The 23,844-nt window shown below is 45.2% G+C and overlaps 1 protein-coding gene across 5 annotated transcripts in view; it reads left to right on the top strand.

The window, feature by feature from the left end:
* The window catches only part of ADAM22 (ADAM metallopeptidase domain 22), a 1,877,697-nt gene that overhangs the window by 1,292,892 nt on the left and 560,961 nt on the right, over positions 1–23,844 (top strand). For all 5 annotated transcript variants that reach the window (XM_069648369.1, XM_069648368.1, XM_069648372.1 and 2 more), the window contains exon 12: positions 8,307–8,391. In XM_069648369.1, coding sequence (XP_069504470.1) covers positions 8,307–8,391 — 85 coding nt within the window. The remainder of the gene's footprint in view (positions 1–8,306; positions 8,392–23,844) is intronic.

Below are 23,844 nucleotides of genomic sequence, written 5' to 3'. Positions count from 1 at the left end.
TGTCTAAAGTTAATAGGCTTGCATGTATATATAGTTGTTTTATAGCGCATCAGGTGCTATTATACGAAATGTACCTGCATCAGACAGAGTTTGCTATAAAACCACACATAGCATCATTTTGATGAAGGTCTAGAAATAGGTTCTTCAGACGCGTGATTGTAAATCCTAGACAGCCACTCCTAATGATGAGCATAAAGTTTTAGTCTGGAAATGTGATTAGGTATCCAAATTCAAGACTGTGCAACCATAGCATTCATTCTCGTATACTGTCTTTGCCAGCAGACAATTCAGTGATCCTGGACAAATCATCTAATAACACTGACAGTGCTGAGCTGTCTTATATGAAAAGGTTTTCTTTCTCAGATGCTGGTGGCATTGTTTAGCCCATCACCTGATTTTTTTTTTAAATATCGGCCGATGAGCAGAAGGGGTTCTAGACCGAAGAAAGCAAACCAGATATCACAGGCCTCTGGCAAGCATATGTTAAGTTCTGCTCATTTGACACAAAACTCGGTTTGCTTTTTTGTACAATTCAAATGTTTGTCTGCACATTTATAAATAAAATGTTCACAAGCCTATATTCTGAGTGTATTTAAAGCTTTGAAATCTATTAGAATGCTGGTACTTATATACTTCCCTTGAGGATGGAGACAATGAAGCTAGAATCATTCACATTTTGAATAATATGCTTCCATAACACTCAATTCTTTTTAAATGTCATGTTGGTTTTTGTAATATGTGTACTTTCCACGTCAGTTCTATAAAATGTGTTACTTTTGGTTCATGATAAGACCTGGAAAAGAAAGTGCAAAAATATAGAAATTGCAGAGTGTTCGCAAATTCCAGCGTATCCTCTTAACCAATGCGGGATCCCATCTCATTTAATCTCGTATTGCTGAACCTATGAAAATGCCAGTTCCTAAACCTTTCAAAATTCTTACACTTTAGAGTGATTCTATTCTTAGGACACAAATTTGCCTCACTCATGGTTTCACTGGTTATTGTGTTGCTTCCTCTATAATAATAGTGAGCATCGATATAGTGAACACCACAGCCATTTGCGTCTTTGCTCTCTAAGGACAACATTACTTGAAAACTATGTCCCTCTTATAATCTCAGTCTGTATGGCTACAGACACCTTTCTGGTATCTTCCAATCTTCATCCACTATGAATGCTCTGGTATGAATGTGATGGTCGTTATAACCCCAGATATAGCCAACTCCCCTTCACCTCACTCTCAGCACCCTTCCTCCAGGAAGGCCCCTCAATCAAACTCTTTGATCTCTGGCTCTTGAGTGCACATGCATCCCTCACCCCAACTAAACGCCTCTCTCAGAGATCAGGCCCCACACCCATGTGGTACACCGCCAACCTCAAATTACTAAAAACCCCCAAGCACCGCCTGGAACAGAAGTGGAGAACAAAACTGCCCTACCAAGACTAACAAGAGCTTCCAAGATTGGAAATCATAAAAAAACAATAAAGCATTCTATGGGAATACAATCATAAACTCTTGCAGCCCGAGCAAGGAGCTGCATAGAATTATTTCTGAATTCAATTTTCTACCCCCCCTTCACCCAACTCCCAATCCCTATGCAACGCCTTATCACAACATTTCCACAATGTCGCTATCGACAGATACTCTGCCATCATCTCTAAATTAGAAAGAATGTCCCTGCCCCAACCCCTTTCCGATACAAACCTTCACCTCTTTCTCTCCAATCTCACACCAGGAGTTCCTCTCACTCCTAGCACAAAGCTGCCCATTGGGTTCCCCCGAGGACCCCAGCTCACCTATCCTCCTAAAAAACATCCTAGCCTCAACCTTGGCAGACAGTATCACACGCTCAATTCTCAACCACTCCCCGTGCCTTAAAAACCTTAAAAACCTCCTACATGAAACCCTCCACACAAAATCTACACTCGACTCACTCCTCCCATAGAACTATCGGCCCATCTACAACATCTGCTTCACGGCCAAACTCATGGACTGCACAGCATACAAGCTGCTCAGGAATTTCATGGAAGCCAACAACCTCCTGGATCCTGCCCAATCTGGCTTCAGACCGCTCTGAGGAACAGAGTTCTCCCTAGTGTCCATCTGAGATGACGTAAAAAGAACAGCAGATGCAGACGGTTGCACTGTACTCATTTTCCTTGACCTCTCTGCTGCCTTTTATACCATCGACCACACCATACTCCTAGACAGGCTACACTCATTAGGAATGAAAGACACTGCCCTCTCTTGGATCTCCTCTTTCATCTCTAATCACTTTACAAATCATGCTCCTCCACCCTTTCACCTCCACCTAACTACCAGTACCAAAAGGGGTCCCACAAGGAGCATCCATAGCTCCCCTCTTCTTCAACATCTATCTGAACCCATTTCCTGCACTCAACCGCTTCCACAATCTCACCTGCTACAACTACACAGATGACACCCAGATCATCCTTAAAATCCCAAAATCGTCAGTCTCCATCTGTCCAGATCTGTCATCATGCCTCTTGGATATTGACTATTGGATGACGATCAACCACTTTGTCCTCAATGCTGGGAAAACAGAAATCCTAGTCTGTTGGAAAATAGTGCTCCTTCACCAACCTATTCTGTGGCCTCTATCCCTGGGTCGCCCACCGGTAACCTCCACCTTGGTGAAAAACCTTGGATGCACACTGGACACCGATGTATCCCTCTCCCAACACATCAATTCCATATCCAGAACCTGTTTCTTCCATCCACGCATCCTCATGAGTATCTTTCCATACCTCACCTAGCCTCACCATTTCTCTACCATCATCTACATCATCCTCTCCCGCTTTGATTATGCAAACTGCCTTTACATAGGCAAACCAGCGTTTCAGTTTAGGAAACTGCAAAGAATCCAAAATGTTGCGGCCCTCCTGCTGATTGGCCTACCTCCCAGAGAACACATCAGCCCTACCCTAACAGTTCTCCATTGGCTCCCTAACGGTCAAAGCACTACCTTTAAAGCCATGTGCATCACTCACTGGGCCATCCACAACACCGGCCCAGAATTCCTCCAAGACAAAGTCACTCCCTACCACTCCTCAAGGATACTCAGAACTGGCACATCATCTCTCCTAGTTGTCCCACATTACAATTCTATCAGACTGGGCGGATCCTGCTTCTCTGTCCAAGCGCTGATCATTTGGAACTCTCTAACCCTGCAAATCCCCAATATTGGCAATCACTTGGCATTTAGAAAGGCCCTCACAACCTGGCTCTTCCCTTCCTCCTCTTGAAACCCTCTCACACTCTATACTGTTGGTACACGCACAGAAACACTGACACAAATACAGCAACACACCTATCCAGCCATACCCCCACGGATGGCAGCAACGGTCGCAGCGGCACACTATGACATATTTTCACCCTCCCTCCACCCCATCACTGACAGATGATCGTACATCACCCCCATGTCCCTCTAGCCCCTCTCCCACTGCTCAGACTTCAATCTAGGGAGACCAAAACTGGCAAGACCAGCCAACCACGTTGGACCTGAAAAAACGACATTGAAGATGACCTCCATCCAAGTTTACAGTATGTACATCTTGCACCACGTCTGTGGACACAGGTCCCAGGCATAGCCACCCATCCACAAACTCTAGAATTCAGCTATGGCTATGCTATTCCAGTCTAGAAGCTTGCATAGCCGTCCACACTGAAACCCCTGATGCACCTCAACACAACTGCCATTAGTATACAGTGACAACCTACTGAAAATGTCAGTTTAGCTGGGCACACATGTAATCTCTGGCACTAGCACTCTATTCTAAACCACCAACAACACCCGCCCAAGTGCCTGACCTCCGGGCTGCTTACTGGAGCGTAGCCCGCCCACCTAAGTCCTAACCTGACAAAATGTACACACACATCTATAAATTAACTCTTAGAATCTCCCACATATGGACTGCTGTTAACAAGGGTGTTCCAAACACAAAACGGATTGAGGCCATACAAATGGGGAAATGGCAGTATATAAATGACAAATCTAATCCAATCCAATACAATGTGTAGCTTTGGCCTCCTGTATTGATTCTTGAGCAGTTTTGCATTCATTGAGACAGCTAATTTGAGTCGTCTGTCTATCCTGGATTATGTGCACCTTTTTCATATGATCTGTGTCCTGCTTTTATACTATGGCCGGTATAGCTTCCTTGTGGCTGCTGTTGATGAAAGGTGTCCTGTGCCTATTCTAGAACACAAATACCCTTATCATGAACTGCTAATGTTGCCCTTGAAATGCCACTTGTTTCTCATTCTGATTACAGCAAGAAATACGAGGTTAATAGGACTGAAAGGGAGTTCCCCATGCTTATTTTCATCACTGCGAGGCAGCATATCAAGTTATGGGTGGTGATCGGGATGATGGGGGCACTACCAGATATTTTGGCTCTTTTCATCACTTCGGTGGAGGGGAGCCCCAAGGATGTTCCTGCCCCGGGCCCCAAAAGTGCTTAAGATGGCCTTGCTGATAACAGGGAATATTCATGAGCATGTGAATGTCATGATTCCTGCCCCTCATGTCCCCAGCCTTCCTAGATGTGAGGCTGGAGCCAGGCCACAATCACCTACATGGCCCTCAAGGGCCTCTCCATCCCTCCAAAGACCCACTTGGAGTCAGACTTGGCGCTTGTGGCACCAGACTCACCCACTCCCATCGGATAACATTGGGGATTGGACTAGTAGTGCATTGATGGGGACAAGATGGATGCCCCCACATATTTCGGTTCCCAGAACTGCATGTGCAGTCTAGTCTTTTGGGTGTGGTTCAGCCCAGAGACACCTGGGATACCCAGAGACTGTTTAAGCCACGCCCAGGCTGAGAAACATGCTTTGTGTTTTCTGCACCTGCAGCGTGACACTCACCGTGTTCAGATCGGTCTCCAGTAGGCCTGCATCTTTCTTCTGCGCTCAGCTCCTGCAAGAACAAGAACACCGTTAGGAACAGCCTTACCTTGCGGCGCTTCTGCCCATCATTCATCGCTTCTTCTGTTCTGCGGGCATCTTCGGCGGTGTCATTCCCATCCCGGTACGCCGCTTCCTAAGGGAAAGGGAAAAGAACAGAAAAAAGGCATTAGTAAGCATTCAGCAAATCTTCGCTTATTTTTAAAGACTGTACGAGCTTCAAACGCTTACCTGAATCCCAGCTGCTCTGGGGGAACTATGTCTCCGGAACTTCTCATCCATCTGCAAGAGGGAAAAGACACACGAGGTTAGCGCGGAAACATCTAGGAGGCGCTGCATACCGCGCTTACTCACCGCATTTCGTCTTCATAACCGGTATCCACGCTGAAAACGTCGCGGCACCTAAAAGACACAGAAAAATAACTCAGTTCAATACAAATACGAAAGGAACGAAGTTAGAGAACAGTTCAAAAGACTCATTATACTTACCTGTCGGACTCTTGCCATTGAAGTAACTTGGCAGCAACAAGCCTGCATCAATCAAAGCGCCCCTGCGCTGAAAGCTGAACAGAGAGCACACTTTCCAAGAAAACAAGGTGAGCTGTGGATCAAAGGGAAGGGTTGGACCCCAGGGAAGAAGGAGTTCAAGCAGACAGAGACAATAGGGAGTTAAACTCTACCAATCCTGTGTTTCAGGCCCAGTCTCCAGTCGAGTAGACTCCAGGGAAGGGTTTGAGGTCGTAAGAGGTCAGAACAGGCTGAGTGACGTCCCCGTGGATACCAGGTGAGCGTTACAGTGAATCCATGAAAGATACCAATGCTGGAGAACAGGAGTTACAGGTAAGTAACTTTTTCCTTTATCAAACTGGCCTTCTTCGTCTTAAACTATGATCTGGCTCCTCCATTTGACCACCGCTGGCTTTCTTGTTCCCTCACTACCTCTTGTCCTTGCTCCCAGCTCTGGATTCCTCTGCTCCTGTGTGAGGATAGCCAAGCAGGTTCACCTCCACCACTGGTGCAAATTCCACCTCCCAGTCTTCTTATCTCTTAAGGAATCCATGCCCTCACTAGTACACAATCCTCATATTGTCTGCGCTCTGAAAAATCTCTGGCATCCATGCCATGCCCTACCCCCCTCACCCAAGCTCCTGCTCTCTCTTCCAAAAATATTACAGAGTATTTATTTTCAATTATCCCCAGAATTAGGTGCATTATATGACCACCATCTTATCCCTCTTCTTTTTTTGTTTCTCTGAGCCCCCTGCCGTCCCTCCTTCTCCCTGGCCTCACCTACTGAACTGGTTCCCATGTAATGGACGGCCAACCCATCCTGTAACCTTCTGGATGTGTTCTTACCACAAACAATGATACATCTTGCACGTGTCACCTGCTCTCACTGCTCCTCTCGCTTTAAGATTTTTACCATATAGAATATTTCCGACCAGCAGCAAATGTACTAAAAAATCTCTGCTGACTACAACCACACTGTTCACTCTCGGGATGTCTTTCTCATCCACCATTACTGAAACTAGGAGACCAATGGCTCTACAGACTATTCTGTATTTAATAGCCGGCACTCCACAGACACAGTACTGGCACATATCTCCAGCTTCATCATTACAGCCCAACTCATGTCTCTCCTCTATTATCAATGCTCTTGGTCTATTTGCCACCTTTGATACTGTCAACCACACCTCCTTCCTTTTGCCGCTTTACAGCGTAGGTCTTCAAGACTCAACACATGTCCGGATAGTCTCCTACCTCTCAGACTAACCATTTTTCTATATGGTCCTCCCAGGGTGCAGCTCCAAAGCCTTTCAATATGTATCTACTCCAAATCCCCCAAACCAGTACCAGAGATTTGGCAACAGTTCTTTTGACATTCATTGCTAGGATTTTAACATCTCCTTCCTGCCACACCTTTGATCTTAGGATGACTTAGGCAACCGAAGCACTCTGCGCTGTGCTGGCCGACTATCTAATCCCAATCTTTTGGATTTGCTGCTTTCGCTGGCTTCTTAGTTCCCACTCAGATGCCTCGAACCAGCATCCCCACTGCTAAAGCCCCACGACATCCACGGCTGACTCTGTGAGCTCCTCTGATTCATCAAACTGGTATACTCTGTAAGGATGACCCAACCAACTTCTGTCTTCTATTCGCCTGACTTTCACTGACCTTGGTGAGGTTCCATCCTAGCTTGTCTCCTGCTACCCACTCCCCAAAGAAGGTATAGAAAAGGCAGAGTCTGGCACTCTAAATAAAATATTTTGTTTCATTATATCTCTTTCAAATACATTTTAAAATTGTGTATTTCTAAATGTTTGGCTATAAATAAAATTACTTGACTTGATAAAGTCTCAATTTCTTCATTCCCTCTAACCTTCACCCCTGACCAATGCCATAATTGTCGCTCCCTTGGTCTAACCACGAGGTCACTTATGGAAAGTGGGCACTTTAAAAACTGTTTAAGCACAACTTAACTTTCTGATTCTGCCTCTTCTTTTTCTAGTGAATTTTAGTTTCAAAGCCAAGTGAACAAATATATTGTTTCATTATGAGTTAGCACTTATTTCACAATTCCTTGAAATGTTTGGCATAGACAAGCCCACCCAAAATCTGTAAATGTCCACTCAGCAGCGCTGTGTGGGCATTTGCAGATGTTAATGTCACTGTGGTGCGTCCAACTACATCATCTTCAGGTCTCACTTGCTAGACAATCCTGGCTATGGCTCAGGGCTCAAGTCGAGGGTACACGCGGGTGGACAGAGTCCTACCGCTTTTTTCAGAGGGTGGACTCAGTCTCTCCCAGCTAAAATGAGAAACATTCAACGTCCTCTTTACATTTATGAATAAAAGATGACCTCAGGAATCGAACAGCAGTCGTGTTGTAGACACTGCAATAGACACTGCACTATATAACCTGATGAAAAATAACAACTAACGGTGAAATGTCCTATTTCGGTACTGCAAGCTCCAGGGGAAACATTTGTATTGGTTCTTACAGTTTAAAACATGCACACCTTTTGACGTTTTCAAAAACACTATTAAAAGAAATATGCTCTTTTGGTTTTGTATGTGTGTTGATTTGAAAGGCAAATGCCATTCGTCCTGTGCAATTTGGGTGCATATTTCACCTTGATATGCTCATTTCTGGCGACGTCACATTCCATCACATTTGTTGATGACTCCCCACACTTTCGTTTTTCAGAACATGACCTCTGCTACGCCTAAGTCATGAAATGGACGTCACTTGCTAGTAGACTCTGTTTCATGGATGTGATATATTTCTTGTTGTTTACACCCCCATCCACGCACAGTAAAACATCTGGGCGGGCGGAAAACGTGTTAATGAATTTGTTCTTTCCCTTCTACAGCGGAAGCCAGTTTCAAAGCAGTCGAAGTGGCGCAGCATACATCGGCGGAATGTGTTCGCAGCTGAAAGGGGGCGGTGTAAATGAGGTACGCATGCACGCCTAGCTCAAACAATGCATATAACGCCATGTATTTTAGCACCTTGTAGTTTTGCCTCAGCCAATAGGATTAATCGGAATGGGCTCTATGTCTGACAGTCCAAGCCCAAGTAAGCTGTATCTGGTGGTTCCACCCTCACACCTCATCTTCAGCACCCTCTCCACACCGACTTCTGTTCTCAAATTGAACAATTGTAAAAACTTGCCTGTCACCTGCTGTCTTCCCGCTACCGACCTCCCTTGGTAACCATGGAAATAGAAAGAGAACTAAGAGGACAACGCTAAACAAGCTCCCTTTTTATTTCCCTCTGAGTCTACGTTGAGGAAATTGTGTGTTCATTTATAAAAACAAGTACTTCTTGTGATGGCCTCCAATGTGCACCCGGAACCCCCGTGATCAGGCCCTGCCCTCCAGTACCTTGAATAACAAGCATGACACAGGTGTGTCTCTCAGGGGTTCCTGGCACGCTCTGAAGAGAGCCGGTCCTCCCCTTTATTTAACGCATGCGTGACGGCACACTACGCCGCCACGCTCACGCGATCGCTCACGTGACTCCATCACATCCCTCCTTTTTCATAACAAAACAAATAACAAGCATTAACATTAATTCATGTCAACATGACATATAAACATGTGCATACATAGCAAACAGCCTGTAGGCCCAACGTGGGTCGATACTGTCAACTCCTAGTCATTTTCATCTCAGGTCCATGATGTAGTCCTGGAACCGGGCCGGACACTTCTGGCCCTCTTGGCAGGGATATCTCCTTTCACTACGTTCACTCTCTAGGCTGTGTCCTCCAGGTTCAGGGTCGCCCGTGTCCCCCTCGAGAGTAGGCCCCTTTTGTCTCACTCGTGCCATGGACATCCCGACTGCTGGCTCCGTCTGTTGCTCGTTCCCCACAATCTTCCTGAAGAAACACAAGTTCCTTGTTACCGCCCCCCTCTGGTTGGCTGCCGTTATCATGGACCCTTTTACGTCTGTGACTTCCATAGGAGTTGGCTCGTAGTTGAGGGATAACTTCCCTTCCGGGTGTCTGTTCCTCACCAGGACCGTGTCTCCTACTTCTATGTTCAGGGGCTTCAGCCCACGCCTGGCGTTCTCCTTCTCATTGTGCGCCCCTCTGTCCTCTAGTGTTTTCTGGTTGTCAATTACAGCCGGTGGTCTGCTGTCCACCTCTGGAATCAGCCCTCGCTGGCTCCTGTTAAACAAAGCCTCCACTGGGGTTACCCCTGGAGATTGGTGGGGGGGTCGACCGATAATCCTGGAGGAACTGACATAGGTTTCTCTTCAATTCACCTCCTTGTTCTTGTGAGATTCAGAATATTTTGCTGAGCATGTGCATGAAGCTTTGCGCCTCTCCGTTGGTTCTTGGCCAGCCTGGAGTTACCTTTCGGTACATAATGCAATAGCCACTCATAAATTCTGCAAACTGCCTGCCCTGAAACGGCGGGCCATTGTCCGAGCATATTACTCGAGGAAACCCATGGGTTGCGAATATCTTTTCCATCGCCTGTATAGTTTGTTCACATGACGTGGATACGACAAGCTCCACCTCTGGATGGCGTGACCATTGGTCGATGAGCACCAAAAAGTACATCCCCTTCCCTGTTGATCCAAAGTCAGCATGTACTGTGTCCCATGGGCTGTCGCTTCATTCCATTGACTCAATGCATGGCTCTTTGTTAACAGGGGCGGCCGCTTGGGACCAAATGCATTTGCTTACTTAGTCATCGACCCTTTCCTCCAGCCCCGGGAACAACACCTTGGATCCCAGTCTTGCCTTGGTTTTCACAGTGCCCTGGTGGCCACATTGGGCTAATTCCATAACTTGCCCAGTCAGCTCTCTCGGTATTACAATTTGTCTCCCTCAGAGTAACAAGCATTCATCTGACCTTGACAGTTCATGTTGGATTCACCACAGTAGCTGAATCTCACTTTGAGTAACTTTGTCTTTGCGGGACATGTGTACTAGAGCTGACCTCCAGTCACCGCTATCCTTGGTGCCTTGGACGAGTTGAAAACATCCGTCTGTGCGTGAGGCGTCGACCACCTCCTCAAGTGTCAGAGCTACTGGTAGGGCTGCGTCTACTACCTGGCGAACATAGTCTTCACAATCCCCTACCGACCTTGCCCCTTGACCACCACCACCCCAAGGGTGATGTGACAGGTAGTCTGCCACGCTGTGGGTTCCCGGCCTGCACTGCAGTTTCACCCCATACTCCATGAGAGCTAACATCCATCTCTCTATTCTCGGTGGTAGCTTGGATGACAATCCTGTCAGGATAGGGATGAGGGTTTTGTGGTCAGTGATAAAGTACACAGGTTTCCCCAGAATATAAATGCAAAAATGGCGACAGCCCCAGAGTATGGCCAAAGTCTCCCTCTCGATTTGGTAGTATCTCTGTTCTGTCTCTGTCAAAGCCTTGCTGGCATATGCAATGGGCTTCATTTGCCCGTGGAGATCAGGTTGAAGTAGCACAGCTCCCATCCCCACAGGGATGGCATCCACGACCAGCTCAGACATCTTCCCCGGGTCAAAGAATGCAATATTCACGTCCCCATGAGGGCAGCCTTTCTGGTGTTGAACGCCATCTTTTCAGTGTCCAACTGGATCCATGCAATGTCCTTCTTCACGAGTGCCTGGAGAGGTTCTGAGAGAGATGCCAGGTTTTGGATGAACCTTCCACAGTACGTTACCATGCCAAGGAAGTTCCTCAGCTCTGAGGCATTCTCCGGTGGCTTTGCCTCTCGAATGTCTCTCACCTTCTGGGGATCAGGGGATATGCCCTTGGAGTGAAAAATGAAGCCAAAGAATTGTATACTGTCTTTGAGAAACTCACATTTCTCACGATGCAGAGTGAAACCTAATTCCTTGATTCTCTCTAGTGCTTTCTCCAGTCGGGCCATGTGTTCTGTCTCCGATGCTGCATACACCAATATATCGTCTCTTAGATTGATCACGCCATCCAGGACAGTGAGGGCACCCCTCATGACGTTTTGGAACACCTCTGCTGCTGAGAAGACCCTAAAGCTCAGGCGCTTATATCTGTACAGTCCGTTGTGTGTTGTAAACCTGCTTATATAGCGTGAGTCTGGGTGCAACTCAAGTTGGTGGTATCCGGAGCACAAGTCGAGCTTTGAAAACACCCTGGCTCCCTGCATCTCACCCACCACATCATCCAGTGTCTACGTGAGGTGAAGTTCCCGCTTTATAGCGAGGTTGGGTACCCTAATGTCCACACAGATGTGTACTGAGCCCGGCTGCTTGGGTTTGGCTGCAACGACAATGGGGGAAACCCATGGGATTTGGCCATCTATTTTTTCAATAATGTCTGAGTCCACTAGACTTTGCAGCTCTCATTCCACTTGCGCATGGAGGTGGAAGGGTATGTGCCTGTGTTTCAGTGCCCTTGGGCGCACCGACTCATCAATGTGTAGCTTGATGGGTTCCCCTTTTAGCCTTCCAACTCCTCGAAAGATGTCAGCAAACTTGTCAACAAGGTCCATGATATCCCGCAAAGTGTACAATGTCCAACGCTTCAGAAGCAGCACAACTCAGGAGCGAGTGGGGTCTCACATCCATCACAAAGAACCTCGCTCTGATGTTGTTGGCGTGGGTGACTTGGGCTACACACACTTCTCGGAGCAGAAGTGGACAGGCCCCTCCAAACGAGTAAATCTTTGCCTTTGTGTCTTCCAGTGCTGGTGGTCCCGGAAGTGATTCAAAATGCTGTGTCTCCATTACACATACTGATGTGCCTGTGTCAATCAGTACTGGAGTCAGAGTCTTGTAAATCTTCACCACACATGTAGGCTGCCTCCTTTTCTTTGTTTTCGAGTCATTGTTTGATATGAAGAACACCTCTTCATCCTCATCCTCTTCTTCAGCGATGTCCAGTTCTTGGAGCTCCTGTGTCACCATGGCTATGTTTCTTCGCTTGCACGGCCCTGTAATAGTCGCCCTACGCAGGCCTCTTGGAATCGCAGTTGGGGCTGCAGCCTGGCACATTCTGCCAAAATGTCCTGCCAGCCTGCAGCACCCGCCCACTCTCCCTTTTGCCGGACAGTCACTGGAGTGCGGGAGATCATAACTGCACTTACAACAGGGTTGTGATGTGTCACTCTTCTTCTGGAGCCACCAGGGACATGACAGGCTGGTGGTTGCTGATCGTCCCATCTCACACACCTCCTCACACTTCACAGATTTAACTGCGGTGTTCATTTAGGTGGCTCGGCTATCGGCCAGCTCATAGGACCTCCCCATGTCAAGAATTTGAGTCAGCGTCAGCCCCGGTTCCCTGAGTACTGGTCGACGTAGCTTCCCCCAGCCACGACCTTGTAGAATCTGGTTACGGACCATCCCCTCCGCATTCTCCCAGTGACACGTGGTGGCCAGGTGGCGTAGCCGCCCACAGAACTGGTCCAATAACTAATCTTCACGTTGCTTTTCGCTACACATTATAAAGCGTCAAAGTCCTGGTTAGCAAGAGGTAGAAAATGTTCCTTGAGAGCATCCTTCACCGCCTGATATGAGCCAGGAGTGGGGTTGAGGGACTCGAAGATGCAGTGTACCTCAGATCCCACAGCGTACAGCAGCGTTGCCACTTTTGCTTCATCATCCGTCTCTCCTGTGGCCTTGAAATACATTTCCAGCTTCTTGACCCACAGCAGCCATCTTGGGCCCAATTTGGAAGGTGGGCCTGACATCAAATTCTGCCATGGGGCCAACGTGCCTTGTTGCCTGCGCACTCTCCTGACCTGTGGCGGTGCCCCGCCCCTTGAATGTTGTCTGCACGGTCACTCATGACCACAAACCGCACAGGCACCTATCACTCTCGTGAAGGCTGCAAGTCCGCTGGCCTGATGGCCACTGGGGTCTCAGTGGGCTTTGATGTATCAGTAGTAAGCAGGCACAGCGTAGGCTGCCACACCCCTTTGGCATCAGAGACAAAAGGAGAAGAAAATATTGCTCTGTCCTAGAGCCACTGCCATGCACAGTTCCACCATGCATACACTGTATGCTTATGATTAAAGTTTTATTCTTCCAGAAAAAAAAAAAATCCTCTTCTTTTTTTGAAGAATCAGAGCCCCACAGACCCCTCCTGGTGGTTCCTGTGGTTCTCTGGTGAGTTCTAGCCATTGGAGGCTCCCATAATTATACCCAGAACCCCTGTCGTCAGGCCCTGCCGTCCCGTACCTTGAAATAACACGCAGGACACAGGTCTGTCTCTCACGGGTTCCCGGCGCGCTCTGAAGAGAGCCGGTCTGCCCCTTTTTTCAACGCATGCGTGACGGCACACTACGCCACCGCGCTCACGCAATCGCTCACGTGATTCCGTCCCATATGTGAGGAAGCCTTTTCACCCAAAAATGTAATCTGATGCAAAGCCAGTCTGCGGCAGATGCCAATACCATTACACTCCTTGCTGTAGGCTGCAACAGAAGTGCTGCAGCCCTCGCTAAAGGCCATTGCTTTGCCCAGGCCTATTAACTTGAGCCGGCGAGCCCTTGACATTTGGTACAACCTGCAGCCAGAAGTGTTATTGCTTAGAACAATAATAGTAGACACACATTTACTTAGTAATAAACACCGGGTCAGAGGGCCATACTGGCTGGTAGCTGCTATCTAGAACAAGAAAATAGGCAAGAGCGGAGCAAGCACCTTTTCTAAGAACTGTCTTCTTTACCAGCTGACGAGGCCCACCAATCTGGTGTTTATCACTATTAACACTGTGTTCGCAGTGATGATGGGAAAGAGGAGAACATTTGGAAAAACAGAGTTTAAAAAAATTAAAATTATATGAAAACAAGATGCTCAGTAAACTGTCAAAAAAGCCTGCTTAATGCATGAATCAAGGAAAGGTGGTACTGCTGCTAAAAACAATATATTATGTGTACTGTGTATGGCTTAGTGGATCCAGTGACCTTTGTATGTTGTTGTGATTTGATTCTATAAGAATTCAATGTTATGTATAACATGAAAAACCAATACAATGTGTTACAAAAAAAAATGATATGAAAACTAGGATTATCATGAAACAAAGAAAGTCCTTTTCCTATTTCCATGGTGGCCAGGCCGAGGGGGCAAGAGGGGGGGTGCGGGGTGAGAGACTCAGGTGCGAACAGCAATGAGGCTGCTCAGAACATGGGCTTGTGGCAGTGGATATAGCCCATGTTGAGAGCAATCTGACTGGCTGGTGAATACATGTAAAACCCTTATAGGTTTCTTGTGTCTCTGTGGGGTGCTCATTTTCTATGCCAGTGGTTTTAGAGGGGGACGTGGGGTGCATCGCCCCTCACTTTCTGAAGCTTAACACTTTCAAAGCTGAGTTTCTTTTATTTCCTCATCTGGCCACTGCTATATTTCTTTTTTTGTTTTAAAGATCTTTCCATTGTGAGTCCTCTCTTTCTTTGGAGTCTGCAGCCATATCATTGGTTGATACGTTGTATCCTGCTGTTCCTTTTGTGCACACATCTTCTAATCGTCCTGTTTTTTCTTGTAAATCAATGAAAGCTTTTTATCCTTCTGATTTTGAGTTCTTCAATCCCTTGTTCTTCCTTGAATAGACACTGGCAATAGTCCTCGTTCAGAATTGTAATACTTCTTGCTCCTTGGAGGGCTCTTTTACATGCAGAAGCCAGAAAAGTCTCAGGGACAAAAATATTTGAGCATATTATTCATGTCTTGAAGGAGCTACATTAGATGTATTTATTTTTTATTTATTTTATTTATATAGCGCACAGACCGAGCCCGAAGGCATTGGGGTGCTAAACAAGACGTATATACACAACAGAAAGAGAAGGAAAGAAACATCTGGGATCATTCTAAATCAGAGGGAACTCAGCAAAAAGTGTTTTCTGCAAGCCCCCTTTAAAAACAGAGAAGGATGTGCAAGCTCGTAGATTGAGAGGAAACTCATTCCATAACCTTGTGGCTGCATGTGGAAATGACCATGTCATCGATGTATCTGGACACTAGCACCTTTTTAAGATCCTGTGTCTCTAGGAACTTATAGCTGTTGATGTCAACGCTCCTAAAAACCTGTCTGCTAAACTCAGAATTTTGGCTTAATGAGTCAGAAATGTTTTCATTTAGAGATTCCAGCTTTAGGACCATACCACCGTTAATATGCTTGTTTTAGGGTAGTGCGCCACTTTGTTGGAATTGGCTTTCTATAATCATGTGCAACCTTTCAGAACTATTTCTATTTAAAAAGGCCCTCTAGGAAAGTGCCAGTTGTGCTCAGGACCTTAGGGTGTTGGTCCTGGACAATCCTGCATGTCGGGTGGTGCAGGAGCTGCAGTGCTGTTGGTAGCTGCAGTCGATCCTGTCCCTGGAAGGTGGTCGGGATCTTTAAGGCGTTTGCAGTCTGAAGTAGGGAAATCCAATGACTGTTTGTGGCCAGGGACTAGGGCAGACATGGTGTCTGCGGGCCTGTGTGTTAAGACCTTGGGCGAACGCAATGTCAGCAGGCCTGGAAATGTGGCAGACGCCTTGTATGATGACGTCCTGGGCATAGGAGGAGGCCCATTGGTGTTGCCTGGGCAGGCAGTGCAGAAGGGGACAGGTCGGCCCAGTAAGTGTTGCCCGGGCAGGCAACTCAGGTTATGTAATGGAGGTGAGGGTGAAAGCATTTAGGAAAATGGATCCCTGACCTGATCTTGCTATGTATGCTGCTTGTGTCCTGCTGCCAGTTGCTGAGTTCTTGGGGGACAATGATCTAAAGTCCTATATTGTGAGGTAAGGGAGGCTGGTAAGAACCCAATCTGCTCCAGTGATGGACTTTGCATATTATGACCTGTTTAGGTAAATACTCAGGTGACGACCTGCCACCCAGAGCGGAGGTCAGCAGGAGGAGACGCTGTGTCTGCAGGTTTCCAGGGCTCAAGGAGCTCGGCTGTGCTGTCCGGGCAGACTCGTAGGGACAGCTCCTGTCAGCGTCCATGTCGGAAACATGGTTCTCACATACTGATTGGGGTGAGGCCATGGTTGCTGGTTGCCTTCAGTGTCGAGTATGGAGCTGAGAAAGAAGAGGGCTTTTGGACGACATGAACATGTTCCTCGTCTTGCAGTCACTGCGAGAATGATGACGTGAAAGAATGTTGGCCCGCCACGTCAGCCTCAACTGAAGTTCATTGGAGTATGTGTGGCAGAGTCAGGAAGAAGGGTACCGGATCAGCACGGAGCAGGCAGAGGCGGTGATAATGGCTGTGTGAGCGACCCTCTGGATTTGGAGAGAGTGCTCACTGCCAGTTCAGTGGGTTGTGTCACCATTGCAGGATGGATATTGAGGACCAGTTGCAGTAGGCTGATAGATTCTGGTAGTAGTGTTTTGTCAGCCGGTAGGGGCAAAAAGCCTGTTTTGGAGGTGGGAGGTACTCAAATGGTATCCAAAAGTTCCCATTAGGGAGGGCAGCTTGAAATTTGCCAAATGTGCGTTGTTTGAGCGGATAGTATTTTGGATGGGGGTTATGAATGCCCATCCTTCAAGAAACGTGTGCTCAACCTGACAGAGTTTGGTCCTGATTTGTGGGGTTTTTATATGTCGATTAAGGTCTCATGTCGGCAGATGAGGAATAGGTCAGGATCTACCAGTGTTGGGGGAGGCCAGTATTTTGCTCCTGTTGTGGTATATGTTGTGGCTTCTGGGTTAGTAAGTGTAGTAGGTGGTGGGTCATGGTAAATGTTTGTTCTGGGGCCTGCTGGACCATGTTGTGAATGTTTATGTTGTGGTGGCCCCTGGTACTCTGTTAGAGCCAACCTTTTGTACTTATTGTATTATGGTCCATTCTGTGGACAAGAGGGTGCACAGATATGGTCATGGTTAGCTGTAACTACATGATGTATCTTTTAACTTATTCGATGTATTTGGTTTTTACCATTTGCTTGTTTTTGTCCTTATCTGTGTGTTTTGTCCACGTGTCGGCATATGTGAATGTTGTAGGGTGTATTGCAGGATGCCGGGTGGGTTCTGTAGTCTGGTGGTGGCTGTTGGTTACAGCTTTGTGTTAGGTTTTCACTGTTGGTTACAGTGCTTTGTGTATTACGGAACTCCAGGTGGGGCCTGTGGCTTGGAATTGTTTTCAGAAGTGTTTCCAGTTGGGAATTGGAGCTGAGTTTCCATTCAGTGTTGGATTTTTATTTTTCATTGGAGTTGGTGTTTCCGTTTGGCGTTTCCGTACCAGTTCCAGTTGTTCCAGTTTGCTGGGGCTTGTGCATGTGGTAACATATTTCAATTTTTCATCAAGGCATGTTCTACTTTTTCCCCTTTGCTGCAGCATGTTTGCGTTAGGCGTTCACAACGTGTTATCTCTACGTGTTTTCATCTATGCAGGTGTGACTATTTAGTGGTGTTGCTATTGCCTCGTGGTCAGTGTGCATCACCTTGGAGTTTTTCCTAGTTCTTGTTGTTTCCACAGGGTGGAGTACATTGGTATGACTCCACTGCGTCTGTGTTGGGCACGCATTTGATGGGAATTTCGTGAGGGTCTTAATTGGTCAGCGTGCTGGCCACCCATAGGTTATGCGACAGTTGGTTGTGAGTTGTGGACTCCCCTCTTGTCATTGTTAGGGAGGGAGAAGTGTTGTAGTTGGCATTGGTGTGTGTGAGGCAGAAGTGCGTGATGTCATGTGGAATGCTGGAGTGTGCTGGGTGACTAGATTCTATAATTCTGAGAGTGACAGTTATAGGTTGCTAGCTGCCAAGGATGGATGCTCCTGTACACTGTCAATTGGTCTTACCTGTGCTCAGTCAGGGAATAAACTCACCAGGAAACTTACGTCCTGACTCCAGCATGGTGTGTGAGCCTGAGAACCCCATTACTTAATTCCGCTGGATTTTTTACCTAGTTAAAGAAACAGAGAAAAAAGGTTATTCATCATGAAGATCCCAGTCAAAGCATTTCTCTGAGATCTCATAGTAGGTTGTGTGTTCTGGGAGCAGGAACATCTAAGAAAAACAGAGAGACCTGGATAGTTTGCCTGCCCTGGATTTGTTTTACTCGTTTGTTCTTGGTACCGGCGCGAGGTTCTGCCCGGCATGCACCGTGTCACTGCATCCTTCATCAGTGAGACCAGATTCTGGGGTCATTCTTTCTGCCTTTGCTGGGGGAAGGTCTTGGGTGGAAACGTTGAGTGTTGTTTCCCTTCTTGTGTGTCTGTGTGTTATCAGTCTTATCAGTCTTATGAGTGTTGTAGTCTGCAGCTACCTGGGCATCATTAGAATGGGGCTCATACATTATATTAAAGGGACCCTTGTAGGCTGTATGGAGAGTTTGACTATGGCTGTTGATACTTATTAACCAACATGTAATAATGTTGTTTTCTGAGGTTTGGATGTACTTTAATAAAACACAAATATCCTGCTAGGCTAAAACTTCATGAATACGTTTTTAATGCTTGCTTACATAGTTCTTACGAAATGGACTGTGGTGCTGTGGTAGCATAGGTAAAACAGAAATATGAGCTGTATGGTGCACAAAAGCGAGGGTATGCCTTTTCATTTCGCCACTGTGACAAACACACTGGTTATTTATGTATGTGTTATTATGTAATATGTATTCCGTATTGTAAACTGATAAAGGTATTTCATTATTTAATATTTATAAATATAAAGGTTAACCTGTTTACAGGGATGATACATTCATTGGTGTATATGATATTATTTACCACTAATAGCACCTTAATATACAACCTGTCAAGTGGACACGGACATTGGTGTATCTTCCTTTTAAAGGTTAGGGGTTCTGGTAGATGGCCAAATACTTGCTCCAAGTGGAGGCACTAATTCACCCTAGAAGGCTGAGGCTTGGTGTTATCTCATACTATCCCTAGATTATCATGACTTGCACACGTGTTAAGGTGTATGACCATTTCTCTTGTTTACACACAGGTAGCTTACTAATAGGTGAATGTGTACAGCAGTTTCCTTCCTTGGCCAATTAAGGTCAGGAGCACCATAGAGGGAGCTCAGCCCAGTGACTCTGCCTTGCCGGGCGTTGTCGAGGCTAGAGGAGAACACCAAACATCGTTAAGCATCACAGATTTCTCTGGAGAACTTAGTCATGGATGGACTATAACATCTCAGAAACAAACTGAATATTGGGGCCACATTTCTAGCAGGAATGTGTTTGAAGGAGCTTGTCCTGCTTTTCTGTGGTGCTCATTGGTGATGACATGGTGAACACATCTAAAGTCAGTAGCTTAAGCCACCTGGTGGTTAAACATTGGATATTATAGCAATATTCAGAAGATTTCAGCAAGCAGTGCTGTGCTAGATTGACGGCAGACGATCCCAGCATCCTACTGCTGTGCTCACATTCCTTAGAAGGACTCCAAGGCAGAACCAGTGGGTTGGACATGGTTTGTTATTAAAACCTTGCACAAAACATTCCATAAACAAAGATGTATAATCAATATAAATATTACATTAAAAAGTACACACAATTAAAAGAAGTCATCTCGAATACTGTATTTTCCACATCAATCCCTACTACTTCAATCAAGTAAAGTATTCAATGCAATTATAACAGTCAACTAAAGACTGCTACAAAGCATGACTTGCAAGTGCCTTGTTCCCCAATATGATGTCTCTTTAATGGTAAACCCACAATAAAAAGCATCAGCAAAGCCAATAGGTATGGGTTTGCATATGTCAGTGACAATCCTTGTTGTCCCATGGGGATTTTACAAATACAACAGGATACAGATGTGCAAAGGGCATTCTTAAGAGGACAGAGATCTGAATCACAGCTAGCCCAATTAATACCAGAGGTCAATGCCGGAATTCGAATGGCTGTCATGACAACAGCTGTCTTTGGCTTAAGAATAGGGCTGAGAATAAATATTGGGCTAGTGCTACCTTGCATACACTCGATCTTGTCCTCATAATCACTTTCATATCCCTGGTCACCGCTTTTATTTGTCCACTCTAACACATTTCTCAAGAAACTCTGCAGGATGCCAAACACTTTAAGATGGAACACAACATGATTCATGCACGCTTTGTGACCACCAAGGTGGCACCTACTGAGGAAAGCTGCAATCAGTTTCATAGATTCTTTATAAGATCGACAGAGAGTACTTGGACTATTGCACACATTCTCAAATTCAACTCAAGCTAATTTAATTTGAGGAGCAACACTGAATATATTATTTTTGCCTTTCAGTAAAATGATATTTGCACTCAGGGAAGGGTGCTCAGCCAACCAGGTGGCGCCCTCTTTAAAAAAAAATGATGTGGGAATGCAACAGGGAGCCTCTCTCAGTTGCCTACCAACCTCCTTATCCCCCAAAACAATCATACCCCTTCCCCACCCCTCCTCTCCTCCCAACTTACCTGCTGGATGGGAGCTTTGTGCTCCAGTACTGGCCCTCCTCCCACTCCCGGCCGTCATCTTTTTTTCTTCTCAGGAGAATGGCATCATGCAATAAGCACAATCATTCACCCCAAAAAAGAAAAAAAAGCACTTGCATGCCGGATCAACCCCCAGGGTGCGAATGGCTTCCACCCCCCTGTCAGTGGGCTTACATGGCTGTACCGGCCCTCAGCCCTTGCCGAGGCCCTCCCTTCGCTCGGGTCTCCCTAGACTCGGGCTGGCAGGCCATTACCAGCCATGTCCGCCCGCCAACACAGCGGTGAAAGCCATATTAAAACATGTAGGTTCTCTCTAGCTTTTGGGGATATTATTCCCTCTCTAGCACCTACTGCTAGATCCTAAGGCTTTTGGCTGGATTCAGATTTTTCTTAAAACATTGTATTTATAAAGAAAACGACAGTAGCTAGTTACCGAATGGTGCTTTTTAGTAAGATTAAAGCATACTTCCCGATGCTTTGTTGCACACAGTTCTGCCAGCACTAGTGTCCTGTGACCCCTTAGATGGGATTTCACTCTGAAGCCTGGTTGACCATACGCAAAAGGAAATTGGATCGTTTTTCTCCAATCATGACTGAACAGGATTGTCTTCCGTTGGAAGCATGCATTAAATTTAAGTTTACATGTATTGCCTACAAGTCTGTTCTGCTTGATCAACCTCCCAGTCTAGCTACCCGTTTGGCGATAGCTAAGGGGTCCATGCTTACTCGAAGCAAAGACGTCCTTCATCTCCCAATCCCTAAAGTTATGAAATCACTCACCGCACATCAGACACTTTCTGTTGCTCTACCACGCTTGTGAAACTCATCACCTGTTAATCTCTGACTTGCCCCTCTATTTCCCACTTTTGTAAAAATCTGAAAAGGGTTCTGTACCCTACATAAATGTGTTGGTCTCTAACTTTTAGTTCTTTTGCCTTGTATTATTGAAGTATTTGTTCTGCACTCTGCTGCCTACATATTAGGTTCATGCCATATAAAAAATGTATAACAATAATACAAATAAAAAAGAATCCCTGAAGTACCATCACTTTGGTCTAGTAAATGTGGACATGCAACTACAATTAATGCATGAACACAAACTGATTTATACAAAGGAGAAAAAATAAACTATACCTCCTATAAAAATAATGCAATGGAATGATAAGTTAATTTTCAACACTATCGCTCTATAAAAATGTTAGTTAAGAAATTACACCTATAAGTACACATATCATATATGAAAAACGTGCACATCCAATACTTAATTCATTAAACATGTATATCCACGAATCACATATAAAACATGTATGCATCATCTGATTGAGCCAAACGTACTTTAAAATAAATGAAATCTCGTACTTGACATGGCTAAACATATAAAACTACTTAACTACAAATAGGTCTATTACTTCTATGCATTGCTTTTTTAAGAAAGGAAGTTAAGCCCAGGATGCAGCAATGTCGTTGCCCCATATATGAATGCTGGTCAATAGTGTTGTTTGTTTCTACTCTTGAGAATAAGGAAAAGGAAATTATGTCTCAGGGTGATATACTCGTGAAATTAACTTTCAGTAGAATATGACTAGAAAAGATAAAATCTTGAAACGAAGCCTTCACCTGTCCAAATATACCAAAAAGAATGTCAACTAATACATTTAAAGTGCATTCTGGTAATGTGGCATATCTTTTAAAAAAACGTTTTGCATAAGATAAGATTGTGGACTCGCTACTCCTCAAATTGCTAAAAGCGCTTGATTGAGAGGTTTGACTATTTCATCAGCAGTGTGAAGTCTATTAGGGAACATTAAATATCTACCCTGTGTTGCACTTTCCTGAAATAGCTAAACCACAGCACCTTATACGCTCTTTCTGATGTCCTTAGAGTACTCAGAATCAAGTTAGATAATAGTGCTATGTATTCTGCACTGTCTGACGATCAGTCACGCTCTGAGGACCTCATATCCCCAAGCCATATAGCGCAACGGATCTTGTATTTGCTTCCAGCCATGCAACATCATCTGAAGAGGATGGGCTTTAAAGCACTTAGCAAAGGTGAACATACCCCATATAGCCTGTGTCATTCTTAACTGTTTATTAATGCAGGCCTTATTAGTGAGTTTTTCTGTAAAGCGTACTCCAAGATGGTCAGATATCTGAATCCAGTCAATCAATGGTTGCCTCACCAGCATGCAAACAGTGTGTCCTTGATGATAATGTGTTGCTGAACACTATGAGCACAGCTTTCTTTGGGTTAACTGTCAAAGCTCTTTTGTTCATATAATTTGTTTATGTATCAATGAGCATTTGAAGTGAGTTTGCAATTCTAGTTAGAAGCACGATATTGTCTGCATAAGATAACATGGCGATCTTCAAACCATTTAATTGTGGAACATCATATGTTGTGTTACTAATTGTCAGATGTTATGAGTTTTTGAATAGGTTGAGCAAGAGGGGAGGCAAATTAATTAGTGTATCTACATGTGATATATATAATTACTGTGAATTAATCTGAAATATGGCAAATGCAAATGCTCCCTATTGTTAAAAATGCATTTCAGAATCGAATCCCATCACTATTGCTTCTTAAGTCATCATCTTCATCATAAAGACTTTATCTCAGGAATAATTCCCACAAATGAACACATAATATGTACAGTACAATGTTTTAAAACACACTACAACCTTCAGAAATTATTAGACGGATACAATAAATGAAATGTACAGTCATACAAATAACCATCATTACAAAGGATACAGACCTCACATTCTTCCAGTAAATGTTTCTCTCTTACTTTAATTGCTCCTGGTGAAAACCTACATCCTGATTCATAAAAGTGTTTATAATGGCAAAATACATTTGAAAAACGCTTTGTGAATCTGGTTCCTAGACTTTACAATGTAGGTAATACATAACCAAGATATGTAATAATCTTTCAAGATAGATTAGGCAAAATGGGCAATGCCTGTCTGTGTTAGTAGTTGAATACCGAACTCTAGTAGTTCCATTCAAATGTAAGCAATTCAGGTGTGCCCTAGTTCTTAGAAAGCGATGATAAATGCACAGAGAAAAACATAAGTAGG

Source organism: Ambystoma mexicanum, chromosome 2q, assembly GCF_040938575.1.
Source record: "Ambystoma mexicanum isolate Mex_15411 chromosome 2q, UKY_AmexF1_1, whole genome shotgun sequence".
Classification (NCBI taxonomy): domain Eukaryota; kingdom Metazoa; phylum Chordata; class Amphibia; order Caudata; family Ambystomatidae; genus Ambystoma; species Ambystoma mexicanum.
This window is presented reverse-complemented; position numbering and strand designations above follow the sequence as displayed.